This window comes from Coturnix japonica, chromosome 7, assembly GCF_001577835.2.
Source record: "Coturnix japonica isolate 7356 chromosome 7, Coturnix japonica 2.1, whole genome shotgun sequence".
Taxonomy (NCBI): Eukaryota; Metazoa; Chordata; class Aves; order Galliformes; family Phasianidae; genus Coturnix; species Coturnix japonica.
The window spans coordinates 9723906-9739685 of record NC_029522.1 but is presented as its reverse complement, the minus strand read 5'-3'; the positions used below and the strand labels follow the sequence as shown (position 1 = coordinate 9739685).

Below are 15780 nucleotides of genomic sequence, written 5' to 3'. Positions count from 1 at the left end.
TGAGATGCAGAAAACACTGACCAATTTTACCTTCCAATAAGTGTCTGACAAGTTTGCTTTGCACAGATAGTTGTCGATGCAGCACCTCCATAGAAAATGCTCAAATCCTTAATTTTGTCTGTACCTTCTTCAAAAAGGACTCTCATTCCAGCACTAATTATTGGAAGAGCATTTTCTCTTCTTGGTGCTTGTCTGAATGCAGAGATGTACTCTCCCTGAACAAGATCAGACAAAAGTGAATAACTGTCAGACATGTAAGGATCAGAAAGCAGAATATAGTTTTGCACTGCAAGAGCAAGTGACTAGAAACACAGGGGGCAGCTGCCCCCTGTCACGGGCACAGGTAAATCTAGGTAACCTGTGACAAGCACAAATTCAACCCCCTGAGCATTCAGTACCACATGTTTCCTTCTGTTGACTTTTCAGTTGCTTTATGCTTCTCTGGTTTTCTAGCAGCTCTCTCTTGATCTTCTGTTACCCACACAGTTCAGATGACTAAACTTTCTCATGATAGACAAAAAATAGGGATCTTATAGAGGGAAGGAGGAGGAGAATAGGACCAAAATCTTAAAGGTTCAAGTAACCTTTAAACAACTCAGGTAAAATTGCCCCTAATTCTCTTCAAAGATGTCATATCCACCATTGCAAACAATATCATTTAAATATCATCCAGTTCAGAAACATTTACAGAAGCACCACACACACATCCAATCTTAAATAATTTTAGGAAAAATCCTCAAGAGGCGACAACTCTTTTTTGCCTAGTGTTAACCATTTCAGAGCTGAGCAGGCTGTGTCAATGAAGACTATGAGAGCTTGTCCAAGTACCCGCACTTGTAGTTAAATGTCAGTTGTTATTGCCCTCATCATGTTTGCCTAAATATCACACTTGGTATATCACCAACTACTTGCTGAGTTGTTTTTGGCAGAGACTGGGAGTTTGTATGATGCTAATAGGATCAAACAAAAGGAATCCAGAAAGTAGACAGTAACAGTATTACCTTAAACATAGGTATTATGCCCCACTCCTGCTGTTTTTGTAAGTCTCTAAATCTTCATGAAGAAAATCTGAACACATTAGTGACTCACCTTCCTAGAATGGGGAATATGGACAGAGACTAAGATCTCTTCTGGCATAATAGTATTGTTACCAACTCCATCTGCAAAAATGTCACTCAAAGGAATCGATCTCTTTCCTCCTAAAAAACAAACAAACAAACAAGAAACATAAACTTTTACAATTGTGCCAAAAACACACATTAAACAGTTTTAGTTGGCAAATACACTCAAACTTTGTATGTAAATAACAACTTTAGTTTACATAACATCTTAGCATACATTCTGTAAGTGTATGAGTGCTTTATATTCCATATAATATCAAGGTTCTGAAAAATAGAAAATTATCCCTGTTCTGTAATCTTCTCTACCAATGCTACTGCTTCTCTTCTCCTGCTCCTGTCAATGCATTCCACCAAATCTCTATAGCTGCTGCCATCACTACCTTTTCTGCTAAAAGGGAGCAAGTAAGACTACTGTGAATGAGAGAGAACTGCTGTAAAAATGTAGAACTGACTTCTTTTTATTATCTATTTGAGCCATCTCAAAACTTTCTAGACCCAGATAATCTTCTTTGTCATTTTCAAGCGTTTCATGTATCCCCCTAATATTCAATGAGCCTGACACCACAACACTGGTTGCTTTGCAGCAAGACTACTTTCCTCATGTTTTTCCATGCTACATGTAATGGCATCACAGCAGCATATTCACCCTAGAATATCACTTAGCATTCAATCTGCATTCCCAAAACACAACTTCTGTAATAGCAAAGTTTTAGTAAAGAAAGGTTATTTTTCTGAGTTTTGAAACTGAAAAGCAACACTGTCAAAATAGCAGTGCTGGTGTTTTTAGGGTTTTGCCTTTGCAGTTTTATATAGAACAGACTTTGAATATGTATAGACATATTGTCCAATTCCTCTTCAAGCCTGCAAGGATGTGGGAAGACATTTTCTGTTGCACTGCAAACTAAGGTAAATAATAAGAACAAAGAGTGTTTCTGCAACCTCATTTACCCAACAAACCATTTTTCCTATTTTCACTGACTACCACCTGGTGAAAAACTATGTTAAGAATACACGAAAGTGCCTGAAAACCTTTTCCAGTAGTAAATTTCTGCCAGGCTAACAGAGGTAATGTGTTAGTGATTCTATTTGTCACTCAAATAAACAGGCATATCATTGGAGTTTTTGAACAAGGGGATGCAAATATTTCTACTATCACTTCCAGTGGTAAACTATGCAGGAAGAAGTAATGGAAATCATAGAGCATAATTTTTTTGTGTATCTGTTCCAACAAACCCTGGCACAGAAGCAAAACCATTAAAGATATTTATTTCACGGCACTGAGTGAAGAATTACATGGTCTGAAATGGCAACATACGCTCAGTCCAGATTAAGGACAAAAACAGGTCTTAGAATCACAGAATCAGTAAGAAGCAAAAAGCTGTCAAAAGAGTTCCTGTCAGGGTCAGGGCCAGGGGATAATTTTAAGGCTAGCACAAAGTACCAACTACAGGGAAAACTACCAGTACAGTGGCCTACTCAAATAGAGAGGTTTAAGAAATGCTTTTGGCAATTCACTTCCCACAAAAAGACATAAGATCCAGTTGGTTCAAACGCTTACCTTGACACGAGAATCTTTGACATTCTTAGTTTGTAAATTTCTTCTCTAACAGATCTGAAAAGGGTTCCTTAACAAATACTCAACAGCCATTTACTACTCAGCCTTGCACCTTGTACAATATCATCCTGTGCTTCTGGCACTTGTACAGAGAAAGAATCTCTCTTACCTTTTGAAGCCAGATTAAGCATACAATTGCCAGCTGCCAGAATAGGATTCAAGTCTGAGGTTGATTTTCGACTTATAATGTTTCCACCTAATGACTTGAGAAAATAAATAAATAAATAAATAAATAAATAAAAATCAAAGTTATTTCTCTCCATCACCTTCACATTTATACCTACAATATACCAGAAAGTTCACCCATAAGTCTAGGTGCCTCTCTAACAGATGCACTGAGAGAAAAATAACAGCTAAAAAATTTAATATGCAAGTTTTACAAGTGGTTAGAAGCAATTTCACATAGCTACTGTTCCACAAATGCAACAGTTACTTGAAGTAATGTACAACATACAGCAACATTTCTTATCTGTTCTCCACCCAGTGTTCTTAACTGCTGCAAGACTGCATAGAAAATCTTTGTCTTCTCTTCAGGTAACTCCGAAATTGCATTTGTCAAGATATCTTTCATCAGAGAGAGGCTGCAGGCAGCTCCTATAGTTAATCCTGTAACCAAAATATTATGAAAGCATGATGCAATAATTGTTTTACTGTCAGCATTTTAAACTACGTTCAAACTGCTCACATGCAGTAACAGGTAGATTTAAGGCTAAGTTATTGCCTGTTAGAGGGATTCAGGAGACTGAGGATAGAGTTTTCATGATGAAACTCAATGATTGATTAGGAATGATTGAACATGCAGCAAAGCATCTCACTCCACACTCAAAATAGACAGAATCTTGTTCACTTCCTATCCACCTGCTTTTTTTTTTTTTTTTTTTTATTTTTTTTTTTCCCCCACTATCTTTGACAATATAAGTGTCTAGGTGAGGTTTCACCCAAAGGTGAGGCAACTTCAACAGGCTTATTTTCTTTGCAAACACTTTCTGTATCTATATTATATTTCCTGTCCTAAGGTGTCATTTGCAATAAAATATATAATTCTAACACTGAATACGGTATTAGTCTTGTTTTGCACTAGAAAGATAACCTTTAGCTAAATATATTCACTTCAGTAGTGAATCAAGATATTAAGATTATACTTCTTAATTTTTTAAAATACTATAAAATGGTAGAAATTGGCTGTGAGCACACTCTCACATTCTTTGATGATTTTAAGCTATAGGGAGAACGTCCAGAACTCAGAATAGGCTCTAGCATTCAATCAAAAATATAGGTCAAAGAACATATCATTTCAAAATCAATTTTTATGAATCGAGTAAAACTATATTGTGTATTTAAAACAACATAAAATTAATCAAAATATGCTTTGCATTTAAATCTAATTAAAAAGAGAAAATAACACTTCTTGTCTCAAACTAAACTGCACCTCTATGATGTTAGAATCATTAAGTCCCACTCTCTCATAACTAGACCTTTTTCTTTTTCCTGAGTAAAAGATACAGCATGCATTCTCTGTTTTCTTTTCCCAATTCCCAGCCTCTTTTCAGCTAAGAACAAATCAATCATCAACTTGAACCAGCTGACTAAAATGAACTGAAAAAGATACTCACTCTAGAATGCAGTGCTGGGAAGTGTTAAATTATATTATTTTACTACTTCAAAGAAAGCTGCTTCGGGCATTTAGGAAGTGACTGTCATTAGATATAGGGGCCTATATCTATCTACAGATATAGAGCCTAATTTTCCTTGAAACGTGCACAACATAACCAAGCATACTTTGGCATGGCTGTACAGCCAGGATTGTTATACAGCAATTTTACACCTTCAGCGCCATGGAAAATAGTAATATCCCTTGCTGCAAAGAAATCTCTCAAGACTGTACAAAGAAAAGTCCACTGACCATCACTTGTGCATTTCACCACATTCAGATCTGGGATCCTGGCAGGAGCAATGACAATTGGATGGAACACACCTCTAAACTTCATATCAGGTCCTATCAAACAGAAAAACACTTTGGATAAAAAGACACATTCCATAATCTCAATTCCAACACAGTGACAAAAACACAAACTGAACTAGAAAGGTAGCCTCACTCCATGCATGCACACTGACAACATGATAATAGAAGACATTCTGACTGCACGTACCCACGCCAGTGTTTCCAACAACAAGAGGTGCTTCAGGGTGGGCAGCTTTCAGATCCTGTAATTCATCTAAGCTTACAGGAGCAATCCACATCATCCGCTCCCCACGAAAAACCAGAGTCCTTTTCAGTTGATTTTCAGCCATTCTCTGATGTGGAAACACAGCAGATTTACATATTTAAACATGGCTTTCCAGTACCTGAAAGGGACCTACAGGGAAGCTGGGGAGATTATTTTTATAAGGATAATAAGGATTTTTATAAGGATATAAGATAGTAATAGGATGAGGGGAAATGCATTTAAACTGGAAGAGAGTAGATTTAGACTAGTTATTAGGAAGAAATTCTTTATTGTGAGGGTGGGGAGATGCTGGAATAGGTTGCCCAGAGAGGTTATGAATGGACTGTGAGCAACTTGATCTAGAGGGAGGTGTCCCTGCCTGTATCAGGGGGTTGGATCCAGATGATCTTAAAGGTCCATTCCAACACAAACCATTCTATGATTCAATGATATATACAGTTGGCAGGGTCTAACAGACAGCTGTGAGACCAGAAGTAAAAAAGGTCTTAAAATATGTCAGTTCTACTTAATCATTCCAAACTGCACAAAAATTGAACTGCCAGGCTGATTCTTTCAACTATGGTGAATTTTTAGAATTAATGAGTGAACCATCTTCAGTTCATTCCAATGTGCTAATTGACCAGATTAATAAGAAATATACGAAATAGCCCCCAAACAAAAAGTGTAAAAATAGGGTCTGCAATTGTTGAAATTAATAGGAAAGTGATTTAAAATATTTAGGGAGGTGCTCTTGCACACTCAGTTTGTTTGGAGACTACCAGTGATACCAGCAGCTATGCTCCTTTTTACATAAATATGAATGCCTGGAGTGGCACCGATCACTTCAATATAGCTTGTGAATTAGTGTTGGTACAAATACACAGTCAGAAACACCTACCTCGCCGTTCATAACTTCTCTCTGTAAGCAGACAACTAGTTATATAGAATTTGGCTTTCAATCTATAACAATAACGTAAAGCAGTGAGTTTTTGTATTTTCCAGGCCAAATACTGTGAATTTATAATAATTAATTATTATTAATTATTATATAATAATTAATAAATATATATATTATAATATAATATAATATAATAATATATAATAGATAGAAAGACACTATCCTAGTGTCCTTACTTCATACACTTGTGTCTTTGTTACACATTAGCCACTGGGGCTAAACATTCACCAGTCACAATGGCCAGCTGAGGCTGACACTTTGACAGAAAAGACCAGAAAAAAATAAATCTATTAAATGACATAATGGGGAAAAGGCATTACTAAAAAGTGTTTGTCATTCAGATTGCTGGGAACATTTGTACATTCAGGTGCTGCTCTGAACACCTGCTTTAGGCTACATCTTAGTATTCTCACCCAATGATTGATTCTGCATTTTCAGTTCCCCAGTGTGATTTTTTAATATGTAATAAATCAAGGAGATCACTCGAATACAATAATATCAGTCCAGAATGATATTTGAGATGATATGACATTTCTTCCGATGAATCACAGCTAAATAGGGATTCAAAATAAGTCTTAAACTATGGACTACTTACTATAAGAGAAAAGACAGAGCTTAAGAGTAGACTATAAGCCACAAAAATTACCATAAGTTCTGGAGGAAATATAAACTCTTGGGTGGGATCTAAGGGCTGGAATTCATCTGGTGAAAACAGTCCAACAGATTCCTTAAAAGACAAAAAAACAAGACCAAGACTTTTTCTTCTTATTAGTTCCACACAAAACCAAAAAGAAACTGAAAGGGTTCCACTGAGGTCAGTATAAAATCAGTAACTCTGTTACCTCTTGGATTTAATGCTAAATTGCCTAAAAAGAGGGAGAAGGCTGCAGAGGGAGAGGCTGGACACTGTTTGCTATGTGGTGTGGTTGGGTATCAGTGAGCAAGTGGTGAACAATTGTGTTGTGCATCACTTGTTTTGTATATTCTTTTATCATCATCATTATTACTATCCCTTTTTCTATCCTATTAAACTGTCTTTATCACAATACACAAGTTTTACTTTTTTTTTCCCGATTCTCTCTCCTATCTCACTGTAGGAAGAGTAAGCAAACAGATGTGTGATGCTTAGCTGCCTGCAGGGTTAAACCACGACAGGCAAGTAACTAAAGAACTAACTACTGGCTTCTTGTACTCCTGTAGCAGCTGGTCTCATGGCAATCTACAGTACTCCAAAGGTCAGACAGTATTCAAAGAAAACTGACCACAAAGTCAAACATGTACATGGGTAAGAGATTTCAAATAATACCGTCATTATTATTATTTTGAATGTAACAGTTCTTTGCACTCAAGCAAACAGTTTCTTAAGTTACATTCAGATCACCACATTCAGTTACATTCAATTCAATTCATTACTTGGCGTTGCTTTTAGGCAGTTCCACACATGCCCTGATTTTTCATACAGTGCAATGATTACAATGTAAGAAAAGCTGAGAATATCAGCTACATCATCTCCTCTACATAAAAATACACAAATAAATATCAATGTTTATAAGTGTTTCCAGATTGTGAGGAATAATAAAATATCTGATTTCACATATAACAAAAGTTACACTACGGAAGGAATAAGGTAGATAAAATTGATAGAGGATATATATGTCTTGAATACTTTAACAATAAGAACAAAATACTTTCTCTAATTTTATATCCAATCAACAGGACAGTTACAGTTCTTAAAATATTACCTTCTCTTCTCTGTCAAATAAATCCTCTTCTTGATCCAAGCAACACCTTCCATTTGCTTTACTTCGACAACAAACAGAATCCTAAAGTAGGAAAATTCCGTCACTAAAATACTTCCTTTAATGGCAATGATTTAAAGCCTACTTAAGCCATTCTCTCTTTATATTACATTTCATTTAAGAGTATTTCCTAACATTTCAATGAAGTTCTGGGTGACATTTAATAAAATAATAAACTAAATTGGAAGTATATGTGTGTTAAAGAAACAATACCCAACAATATCTTAAAATCCTATGGTATCGAAGTCATTAGCAGAAAATAATTTATACTATATCAGATTTGGTGGAATTTGAGAGCACACATTCTGCATTATTTCCTTTATCCAGTCAGTTCAGTCTCCTACTTTTTTTTTACTTTGATGTGTTATTTTTGCCAGTACTGACTTATGGTAAAACAAAACAAAACAAAACATCAGGTAGTTACTTTGGATTACCCTTCATAATCTAGGCTAGACACCAAGTTCATCTGTGGCAATCCCAAAAAACACATTATTTTTAAACAGATTAAGCCACTAGACACCTTACTCAAACACTTAAGAGAAGATAGATATGATATTAATACAAATCTTGATGACTTGTATATGCATAGGTACTGTATTTCAGAGTAATTCATGCTCCTCATACACTTAACAGGAAAAACATTAGTTTATAAACATAGTGATAGAACTAACAGGCATAATCTATTAATACTGTAAAGAGTACTAACAAACACAACACAGTGATGAAAGTACTCCTGTAATCACTAGTTTTTACCTTACAAAAGGTTTTACAGGCATCTAGAATGGGTCTGTATCCAGTACAGCGGCACAAGTTCCCTGCAAAAAGAAAATCATTAAGAAACATTTTTTTTTTCCCGAAGTACATTGATTTAAAATGCTTTTATGTGAGATTTATGTTTTTGAAGCTCAAGAAAAAGTGCCAGCCCTCTGAAAGACATAAAAACATCATAGTATCACTAGACTTACAATCTTGCAGCTCCTGAGAAAAAAAAAAAAAAAAAAAAAAAAAAAAAAAGGCTTTTGTTTCAAAGCAGAATATGAAATATTAAAGAGCTTCACTAGAGGAAATGCTAACTACAGCTGAGCATTCAGGAGATAAGAGATTGTAAAAGGCTCCTCACCCACTCAAAATGTTTTTCCATCCCTTCAATCTGTAATTAATAGTGGAGGAGCTGAGCATTACACCTCCACTTAGTTCATCTCATCTTAACCAGAAAGGCCATTGTCTCCACAATGCCTCTACGGCATAATAGATAACAGAGGATATTTTTATCTTCACATGTCTTCACCTCACTTGATTGTTTAATTCCTACCACAAAGGGGCCTTCTTCCCGTAAGGCTTAAGATACTCTCAACTCCAGATGCAACAGGATCTCAGTAACTTCCAGGTACAGATACATATCCAACCTACTGTTATTTTTGGCAAATTGGATTTAGAACACTTCAAAAGATGCAAATAAGGACATTTTTAACACCTGCTCCTGAAACAATCCACAGTTCCATAGTCAATTTTTCAAGAGAAAAGAATGACAGTATAATCTTAATTTAGAGTACATACCTGCATGTGTGCTTACACAGACTTACACTCACATACACAAAGTATCAGAAGAAAATGGTTTGATGAAATAACTGCAAATTAAAAGAGAGAATACTTACCAGCCAGAGCTGCAGTCATCTGCTCTGAAGTTGGTTCTGGGTGGTTTCTTAACAAACTGTATATGGACATCACCATTCCAGGGGTACAGAAACCACACTGGGAGCCATGGCACTTGGCAAGCCTTTCCTGAAATGAAAGGCTATGAACAGCACTTTTTTCGGTGCACATTGCCTTTCTAATAATCTTTCATAAATAAGAAAGCCATACTAAAAGCTGTCTTGAAAGAAATTCTGAACTACTAAGGAAAACATTGTCACATAATTATTTTGGGTATGATGCCCTAGCACATATTACCAGGGAAATTAACTAACCTTCATCAGTCTTTCATCTCTTTTACATCACAGAAAGGGCTCAGTCCAAGATGTGCTACTAGCCCAAATGGCACAAATCTTAAGTACTAACTATTTGATCAGATGTCAGTATTACAACAAGGGCTATCACAAACCACACACCATCAGTCTTGATGAACCAACCAACAATTAGAAACTTGCGTTGCCTTCTGTTATCATTTAGCAGGGAGAACAAACAAAATATGAAAGTCCCACATCCTAAAAACACTGTCGCTTCAGATTGTCCATACAAAGGAAAAAAATCAGTACTCTTCCTACATAGTGATACTGTATTCTCACCTGAACTGGATGAATTCTGGTTCTTGTACTTCCAACACCTTCCACTGTGGTAACTGCCATACCATACAAGGAACAAATGGGAAGCAAGCATGCATTTGCTGAGTAGTGTCTTTGGAACATTAAGGTGCAAACAGAACTTAAACACAGATGAATATTATATTGAGGTAAATCAAGACTTATTTTATACTTATAAAACAGTCACTATCATCATTTGGTAAGAGAAGAGACTAAGGCATTATAGAATAGTTTCCTTAACAGCTGTGTCTCCTGTCCCCAGACTGTATAAACAAGGGCATAATATCGACAGTTGTGGAGAATTTATATGTTCCTTAATACTTCATTCTTTTCCAACTGTCCTCTCATCAGTCCTACCCACAAGCATCTTTCAAATGTGTTTTGGAGGAGGAAAGCAGGGAAAGTTGGTGTAGTTCTCTGCAGGAAGTAAGTCCTCTGCTGATAAATTGAACTTCAAATTTCTGATCCAAAGGCAATGCTAATGAAAAAAAATTATATATATGTATGTGTATATATATATACACACACACATACATATACATATATACACACACATATATATACATATACATACATACATATATATATGTATCATTCTAAATAGAAACAGTCTATCAAAATGAAAATTCTGGAAAGCTTCTCATCATCAATTACAAAATGTTTTGTTTTACCAGGGCTTAAAAGTTTAGTTTTGGCAGAGTCATTCTGATTCTTTTAATATCAACTCTAACAATAACATTAAACATTTCATTTGTATTGTATTCTGATGGAATGCAATTGTCTAAAGAACAACTAGCATATTCTGACTTTCCACCCCCCCCCCAGAAAAAAACAACAATTGACAACAACATTACCATTTAACAATTTCACTGGAATTTTCCTGATCTAAAAGTAATTTATTTCCACATTCAGTTTACTGACAAAACTAGCAGGCATAATCAATCAGCACTTTGAGGCTCAAAGTCCTTCTTTTGGAGAGGAGAGAGAGTTCAGTATTAGAAGGCTGGGTTAATCCACCTCATAATTTTGGCTGCCCTCACACCAGTCGTGAGACAAAATTGCTGAGGGAAGCAATGTTCCAGTGGTCAGTACAAAGTATGTTAAATTAGTGTCTCCTAAAGAGAGAACTCCTCACTGCAGCTGTCAGTATATATTAGCAAATAAAGCATTTCAGCATCACAAAGCTGCAAATATGTAGCACCCTTGAATTAACAGAATTTTTAACGGTATCCTTCTTCAGATTAAATCAACTCTTCCTTTGAAGTATTTTACTAATTAGTGCAGATTTTACAACTGTATTTTTACAGCTTCATACATTCATACCTGGAAACTGTATCCACAGTCATAAAATACAGCATAGAGCTTTTCAGATTTCTTGTTAAGGATACCGTATCTTCTTTGAAGCTGGCTCATAAGTTGATATCATCACCGTGCAGGCACCACAGCCACCTCCTCCACAGCCATACTTAGTTCCTGTAAGACGGACTGAAATTCCACTATTAGGGAAAATTATATATATATATATTTCTGCTTTTATTGTTATAAAGATTGAGGGCCACCTTTTTCATGAATTTTGATGAAATACACATTTGGTTACATTCAATAGCATTTATATTGCATTGCTTTCTTTACTAAAATATAATTTTTAGCAAAATAAAAAATTGAAGCTAAGGAATGACACCAATAAAATCCAGTTTTCAAAGAAATAGGAAACTCAGTTCTTTTGGGAGAAGTATAAGCTGGGACAGAAACAAGAATGAAACAGATTCACAATGATATTACATTAGGACATTGAAACTAATATTTCAGTTTTTCCCCAGAAGTGCCACTGGAAAAGTAAGGCCCATTTATATTCATAATTAGCCATCCTCCTACCTATTTTATCTCAACTATGTATTGAATTTTGTTATGAAAAAAATCAGTACCTCAACCTGGCTGAGTGGTTTTGGATGCAATTGTGCAGGCACATCTCAGGGATTGTACACTGTCATACAGGCATAAGCAACAAAATGCAAGAATGTGAAGTAAAACCATCAAGTTTGCTCCTGAAAGCAAACTAATCTTATCCCCATTTTAAAGATAAAGATATAACATGTTTAAATGTTTCTTTGAGGTGCCAGATCAAGTCAGCGCAATATTATGAATGGGACCACTCACCAGTGTGCTTCAACCAATCAAGTACAACTCCTCCAGTAAAGGTAGTATGAATCTGTGTTTTTTTAGTTCAATGGAATCTGAACTTGTTCAGATTACCGAAGAATATTTTCCTAAGTACTTGAATTACAGAAAGTTATTCTTCTTCAGCCTCTTCCCCATGACTAACCAGTAACAAAATGTTCCAACTCAAGTTTTTCTTTTGAGATGTTTATAAAAACTCTCTGTTGAGTGAATTCTCTAGTGTATAGTACCTGTCACCTAGTCCTTCAGGGATATGTTTGATGAGACAGCCTAGGAAGCTGTCAGATAGGGGAGATTCTGCTTTTCACATCTGCTCCCTGATTCCTGGCTCAGGGTTCCCAAACATAACACGTTACTCAGCAGTATTGCACAACAGCTGTATGAAACTGGGTTCTTGGTGCACTAGATTGCAGAAAATTACGAACAGCTGAGAGCAGAAACACAGGCAAACCTCTGAAAAGGTGAGTAGAATGAGAAGGAAAAATCAGAGCAAGAACTGCAGATCTTCTAATACAGAAAGCCTGTGGACTAAAACCAGGACAGAAGACAAAACTCTCTGCAAAAAGAAAACTGGCAAGTGTGAGTTCTAGTCCTTTCAAATTCTGTTTTGTTAATTGTTATATTTTTTCAGTTTTAAAAACATACTTGCACACATTTACTTACTATTAAAACCTATTTGTTTTGAGTTTGTTTGTTTTGAGTTTAGAAAACTGTTTGGAATACTTAGAAGAAAATAAGATAATTACAAAATTCCAACAGACTTAGGCCATCATCACAAGGTCTTTCTTCTTTCCAGAGAGAGACTTTTTACATAACTTGGAGACAACTATGCTATTAAGTTTTATTCATACTGGCCAAAAAGTTCTCAGGAACAGACAGATAGATACACACGTGCAAATAGTGCCCGATGAGATAACTTCTGTGTTTAGGAAACTAGGCTAAAAACAGCAGCTCATTGAAGAGCATTTGACTTAAGAACATCATACTGTTTAATACAGCCATTTTATCTTAAGCAAGTCACAGCTTCTTTAACCTGGAAAATGGCCTTTTAATTATCACTTATGAGAATCCTACTTGAAGGAGGCTTTCATCTGAGTGACTGCAAGGAAAAATAATCAAGAAAAGGATACGTCTCTTTCGCAGATAGAACAGCAGCATCTGTTCAGGATCGGCATTTTTCTCTATTATCTGCAAAAAGAAAAGAAAAAATAAACTTTCAGAAAGTAGAGCTTTTTAAAATTCAGTACGTGGGCTACATTCCTACAAAGCCAGAACAAAAACATCCTCTAGTTCACTCTCATAGGACTACTTGTATTGCCAAGGAGAGTTTAGACTTGTGAAAATACCTTCACAGGCAGATATGTTTCCAGGATCTACTAAAAATAAATGCAGCTCACTGCAAGGTCATGCTGCAAGAACTAACCTTCAATCACACTAGAAATAAAAATGCAACAGGACTTTGCCACACCAGTGGTAGCATAGCATAAAGAATTAATCATTTGCAGATTTTAGAGTCTCTCTGGCACTTTAACCTACTAGGATGTGCACCAGAGGGAACCTCTGAGGCTGTCAGCAAGAATAACTTCTAGCTTTGTTTATATCAACTTTCACTTATTTTACTAGGCTAACAACTGAGTCTAATAAAAGTACCTGTATTCTTGTCTCCATTAGAGGATTTCTTATTTCACTGCTTTGAATCAGCTAGTTCCTTGCAGTTGCATTTACTCAATAACAAGCTTTTGATTTGCTCTTGCAAATGGCCAACAGTCCAGATTTTGGCACTAGAACCTTGCTGACTAGCTTTTGTGCCTGTGTAAATTTCTTCTCCAATAACCATTAAAAATCAGAAGCCAGGCCTGGTTTGCACATCATCCAGATTTGATAGCCAACTGAAAGTCCACTTCCCCCACCCCCCAACTCAGCAGAACTAGCTAAAACTGAATGTTTTAAGCAACAGCTGACCTCCCTCTGGTGTTTCTCTCCTTCTTATAGCACTTGTTAGATGCAAGAGAACTAGCTAACCATAGTAACGCTAGCTGACTGATTCGCTTTCCAAAGGCTTTGGAAGGATTCAGTTATGCTCTCCCGAGGATGAAATCTGAGAAAACTAGATCCTATCTGTGCCCACGCCTTTCAGGGTTACTTTTGAAACAGCGGTTGCCGTTTCTCCAGACTCCCTCCCAACGGCACTTACCTTTCTCCCATTCACATAGAAAATCAACTCCGCAGCCCCCACCGCCCCTTGCAAAGACATCGCGTCCCAGCCCGGAACCCTTAAGGCAGCAAATCTAAGGAAGACGCAGCAGCAGCCGGAAAACCCCGGGGCGAAGAGGGAGGGGCCGGGCCGGGCCGCAGCGGGAGGCGGCGTGGGGAGGTGTGCTCTGCCAAACTCAAACAGAACCGGGCGGGTGCCCACAGCGTTAGTGCAAGGTTTATTTTCAATGTCCTGCAGCAATGCAATTCAAACGCAAGCTCCAAAATACTTTATCCTGATTAATTTCAATGTGTTGTGTTATTTATATATTAAAACAAAACAAGAACAACAAAAGCACTGGTACATGGAGGACACATAAAAGGTTCTAAGGCTACACACTCTAAGGCTGCAACCGCAACCAGATTCTTCTTCCCTGACATGCTCAGGGTCCTTCTGAGTTGCAATACATGCACCCACGGCAGTCTGGGTTCAGGACAGATTGTTTATATATCGGTCAGATAAGACATGGCTGTTGCAGTTATTGTACCTGCTGTACCTTTTGTTGAAGTACAAAGCTTTGGTGTTTAATAGAACAAAAGATCACTGGAAAATTCAGGTATTTCAGACTGATATGAGAAGTAGAACACATTTCAGGGTAGGAGAGCTTACTGATTGCTCTGAATTGACATATTCGTCTATGAGTGACAGAAGAGCTATGTAGCTTTACTTAATTGGTGTTGCTTATGTGACACCAAAAGTAACAAGATGCTTTTTTCTTAATATGTGAGCTGATCATGTAATTTTTTTGCTTCATTATGTTAAGGTAACTTAAAATATTAAGGCACACCTCTCATTTTCTCAAAGGATACGTTCCCATAGAGCAAAATGAACTAAGTGAACTGCTAGTACTTTCTATGAGGGCTGCTCTGAAAAATGCCTCCTATTTTCTTATGATGGCCCACAGTGTCAGAGGTGAATGTTGGTGGTATGGCAATAGAGGTTGAACCTCCCCACCAGTATCCCATTACAAGCTGTTGTATGTGACAGATGGCAGCAGAGGGGCAGTCTGACAGTATGGTGTCTGACATGGAAGTGTGGATGAAGCCAAGGTGTGTCACTGGGTTCCTCCATGTGGAGAAAATGGCACCCACTCACATTCATCGTTGCTTGCTGAAAGTTTATTGAGACCAAGCAGTGGATGTGAGCACAGTGAGGCAGTGGGAGGCGTTTCAGTGGTGGCAACAGTGGGTCACCCCTGCTGATGCAAGCTTTCACAAGCACAGTGTGCAGGCTCTTGTTGGAAAATAGTGTTTTGCAGCTGAGGATTTTCTCCATCAAATAGAGTTATTGTGCTCTTTGTTTTATTTCCCAGGGAAATAAACAGGAGGTATCACTTTTGAAGCCACCT

At 36.9% G+C, this 15780-nt stretch overlaps 1 protein-coding gene across 4 annotated transcripts in view; it reads right to left on the bottom strand.

The window, feature by feature from the left end:
- The window catches only part of AOX1 (aldehyde oxidase 1), a 38024-nt gene extending 23362 nt beyond the window's left edge, over nucleotides 1–14662 (bottom strand). Inside the window, exons 1-14 of one of the 4 annotated variants that reach the window (XM_015868174.2) lie at nucleotides 14373–14662; nucleotides 13309–13366; nucleotides 11389–11485; nucleotides 9986–10094; nucleotides 9356–9482; nucleotides 8454–8515; nucleotides 7644–7724; nucleotides 6548–6628; nucleotides 4887–5031; nucleotides 4640–4732; nucleotides 3191–3342; nucleotides 2846–2939; nucleotides 1090–1199; nucleotides 31–215 (exon numbers count right to left, since the gene is read on the bottom strand). In XM_015868174.2, the coding sequence (XP_015723660.1) occupies nucleotides 31–215; nucleotides 1090–1199; nucleotides 2846–2939; nucleotides 3191–3342; nucleotides 4640–4732; nucleotides 4887–5031; nucleotides 6548–6628; nucleotides 7644–7724; nucleotides 8454–8515; nucleotides 9356–9482; nucleotides 9986–10094; nucleotides 11389–11485; nucleotides 13309–13366; nucleotides 14373–14432 (1454 nt within the window). In that variant the 5' untranslated portion in view covers nucleotides 14433–14662. Of the gene's footprint in view, nucleotides 1–30; nucleotides 216–1089; nucleotides 1200–2845; nucleotides 2940–3190; nucleotides 3343–4639; nucleotides 4733–4886; nucleotides 5032–6547; nucleotides 6629–7643; nucleotides 7725–8453; nucleotides 8516–9355; nucleotides 9483–9985; nucleotides 10095–11323; nucleotides 11351–11388; nucleotides 11486–13308; nucleotides 13367–14372 lie in introns of those variants that run through there. The other 3 variants (XM_015868176.2, XM_015868175.2, XM_015868177.2) reach the window with 3 other exon arrangements.
- Nucleotides 14663–15780: the final 1118 nt, after the last annotated feature.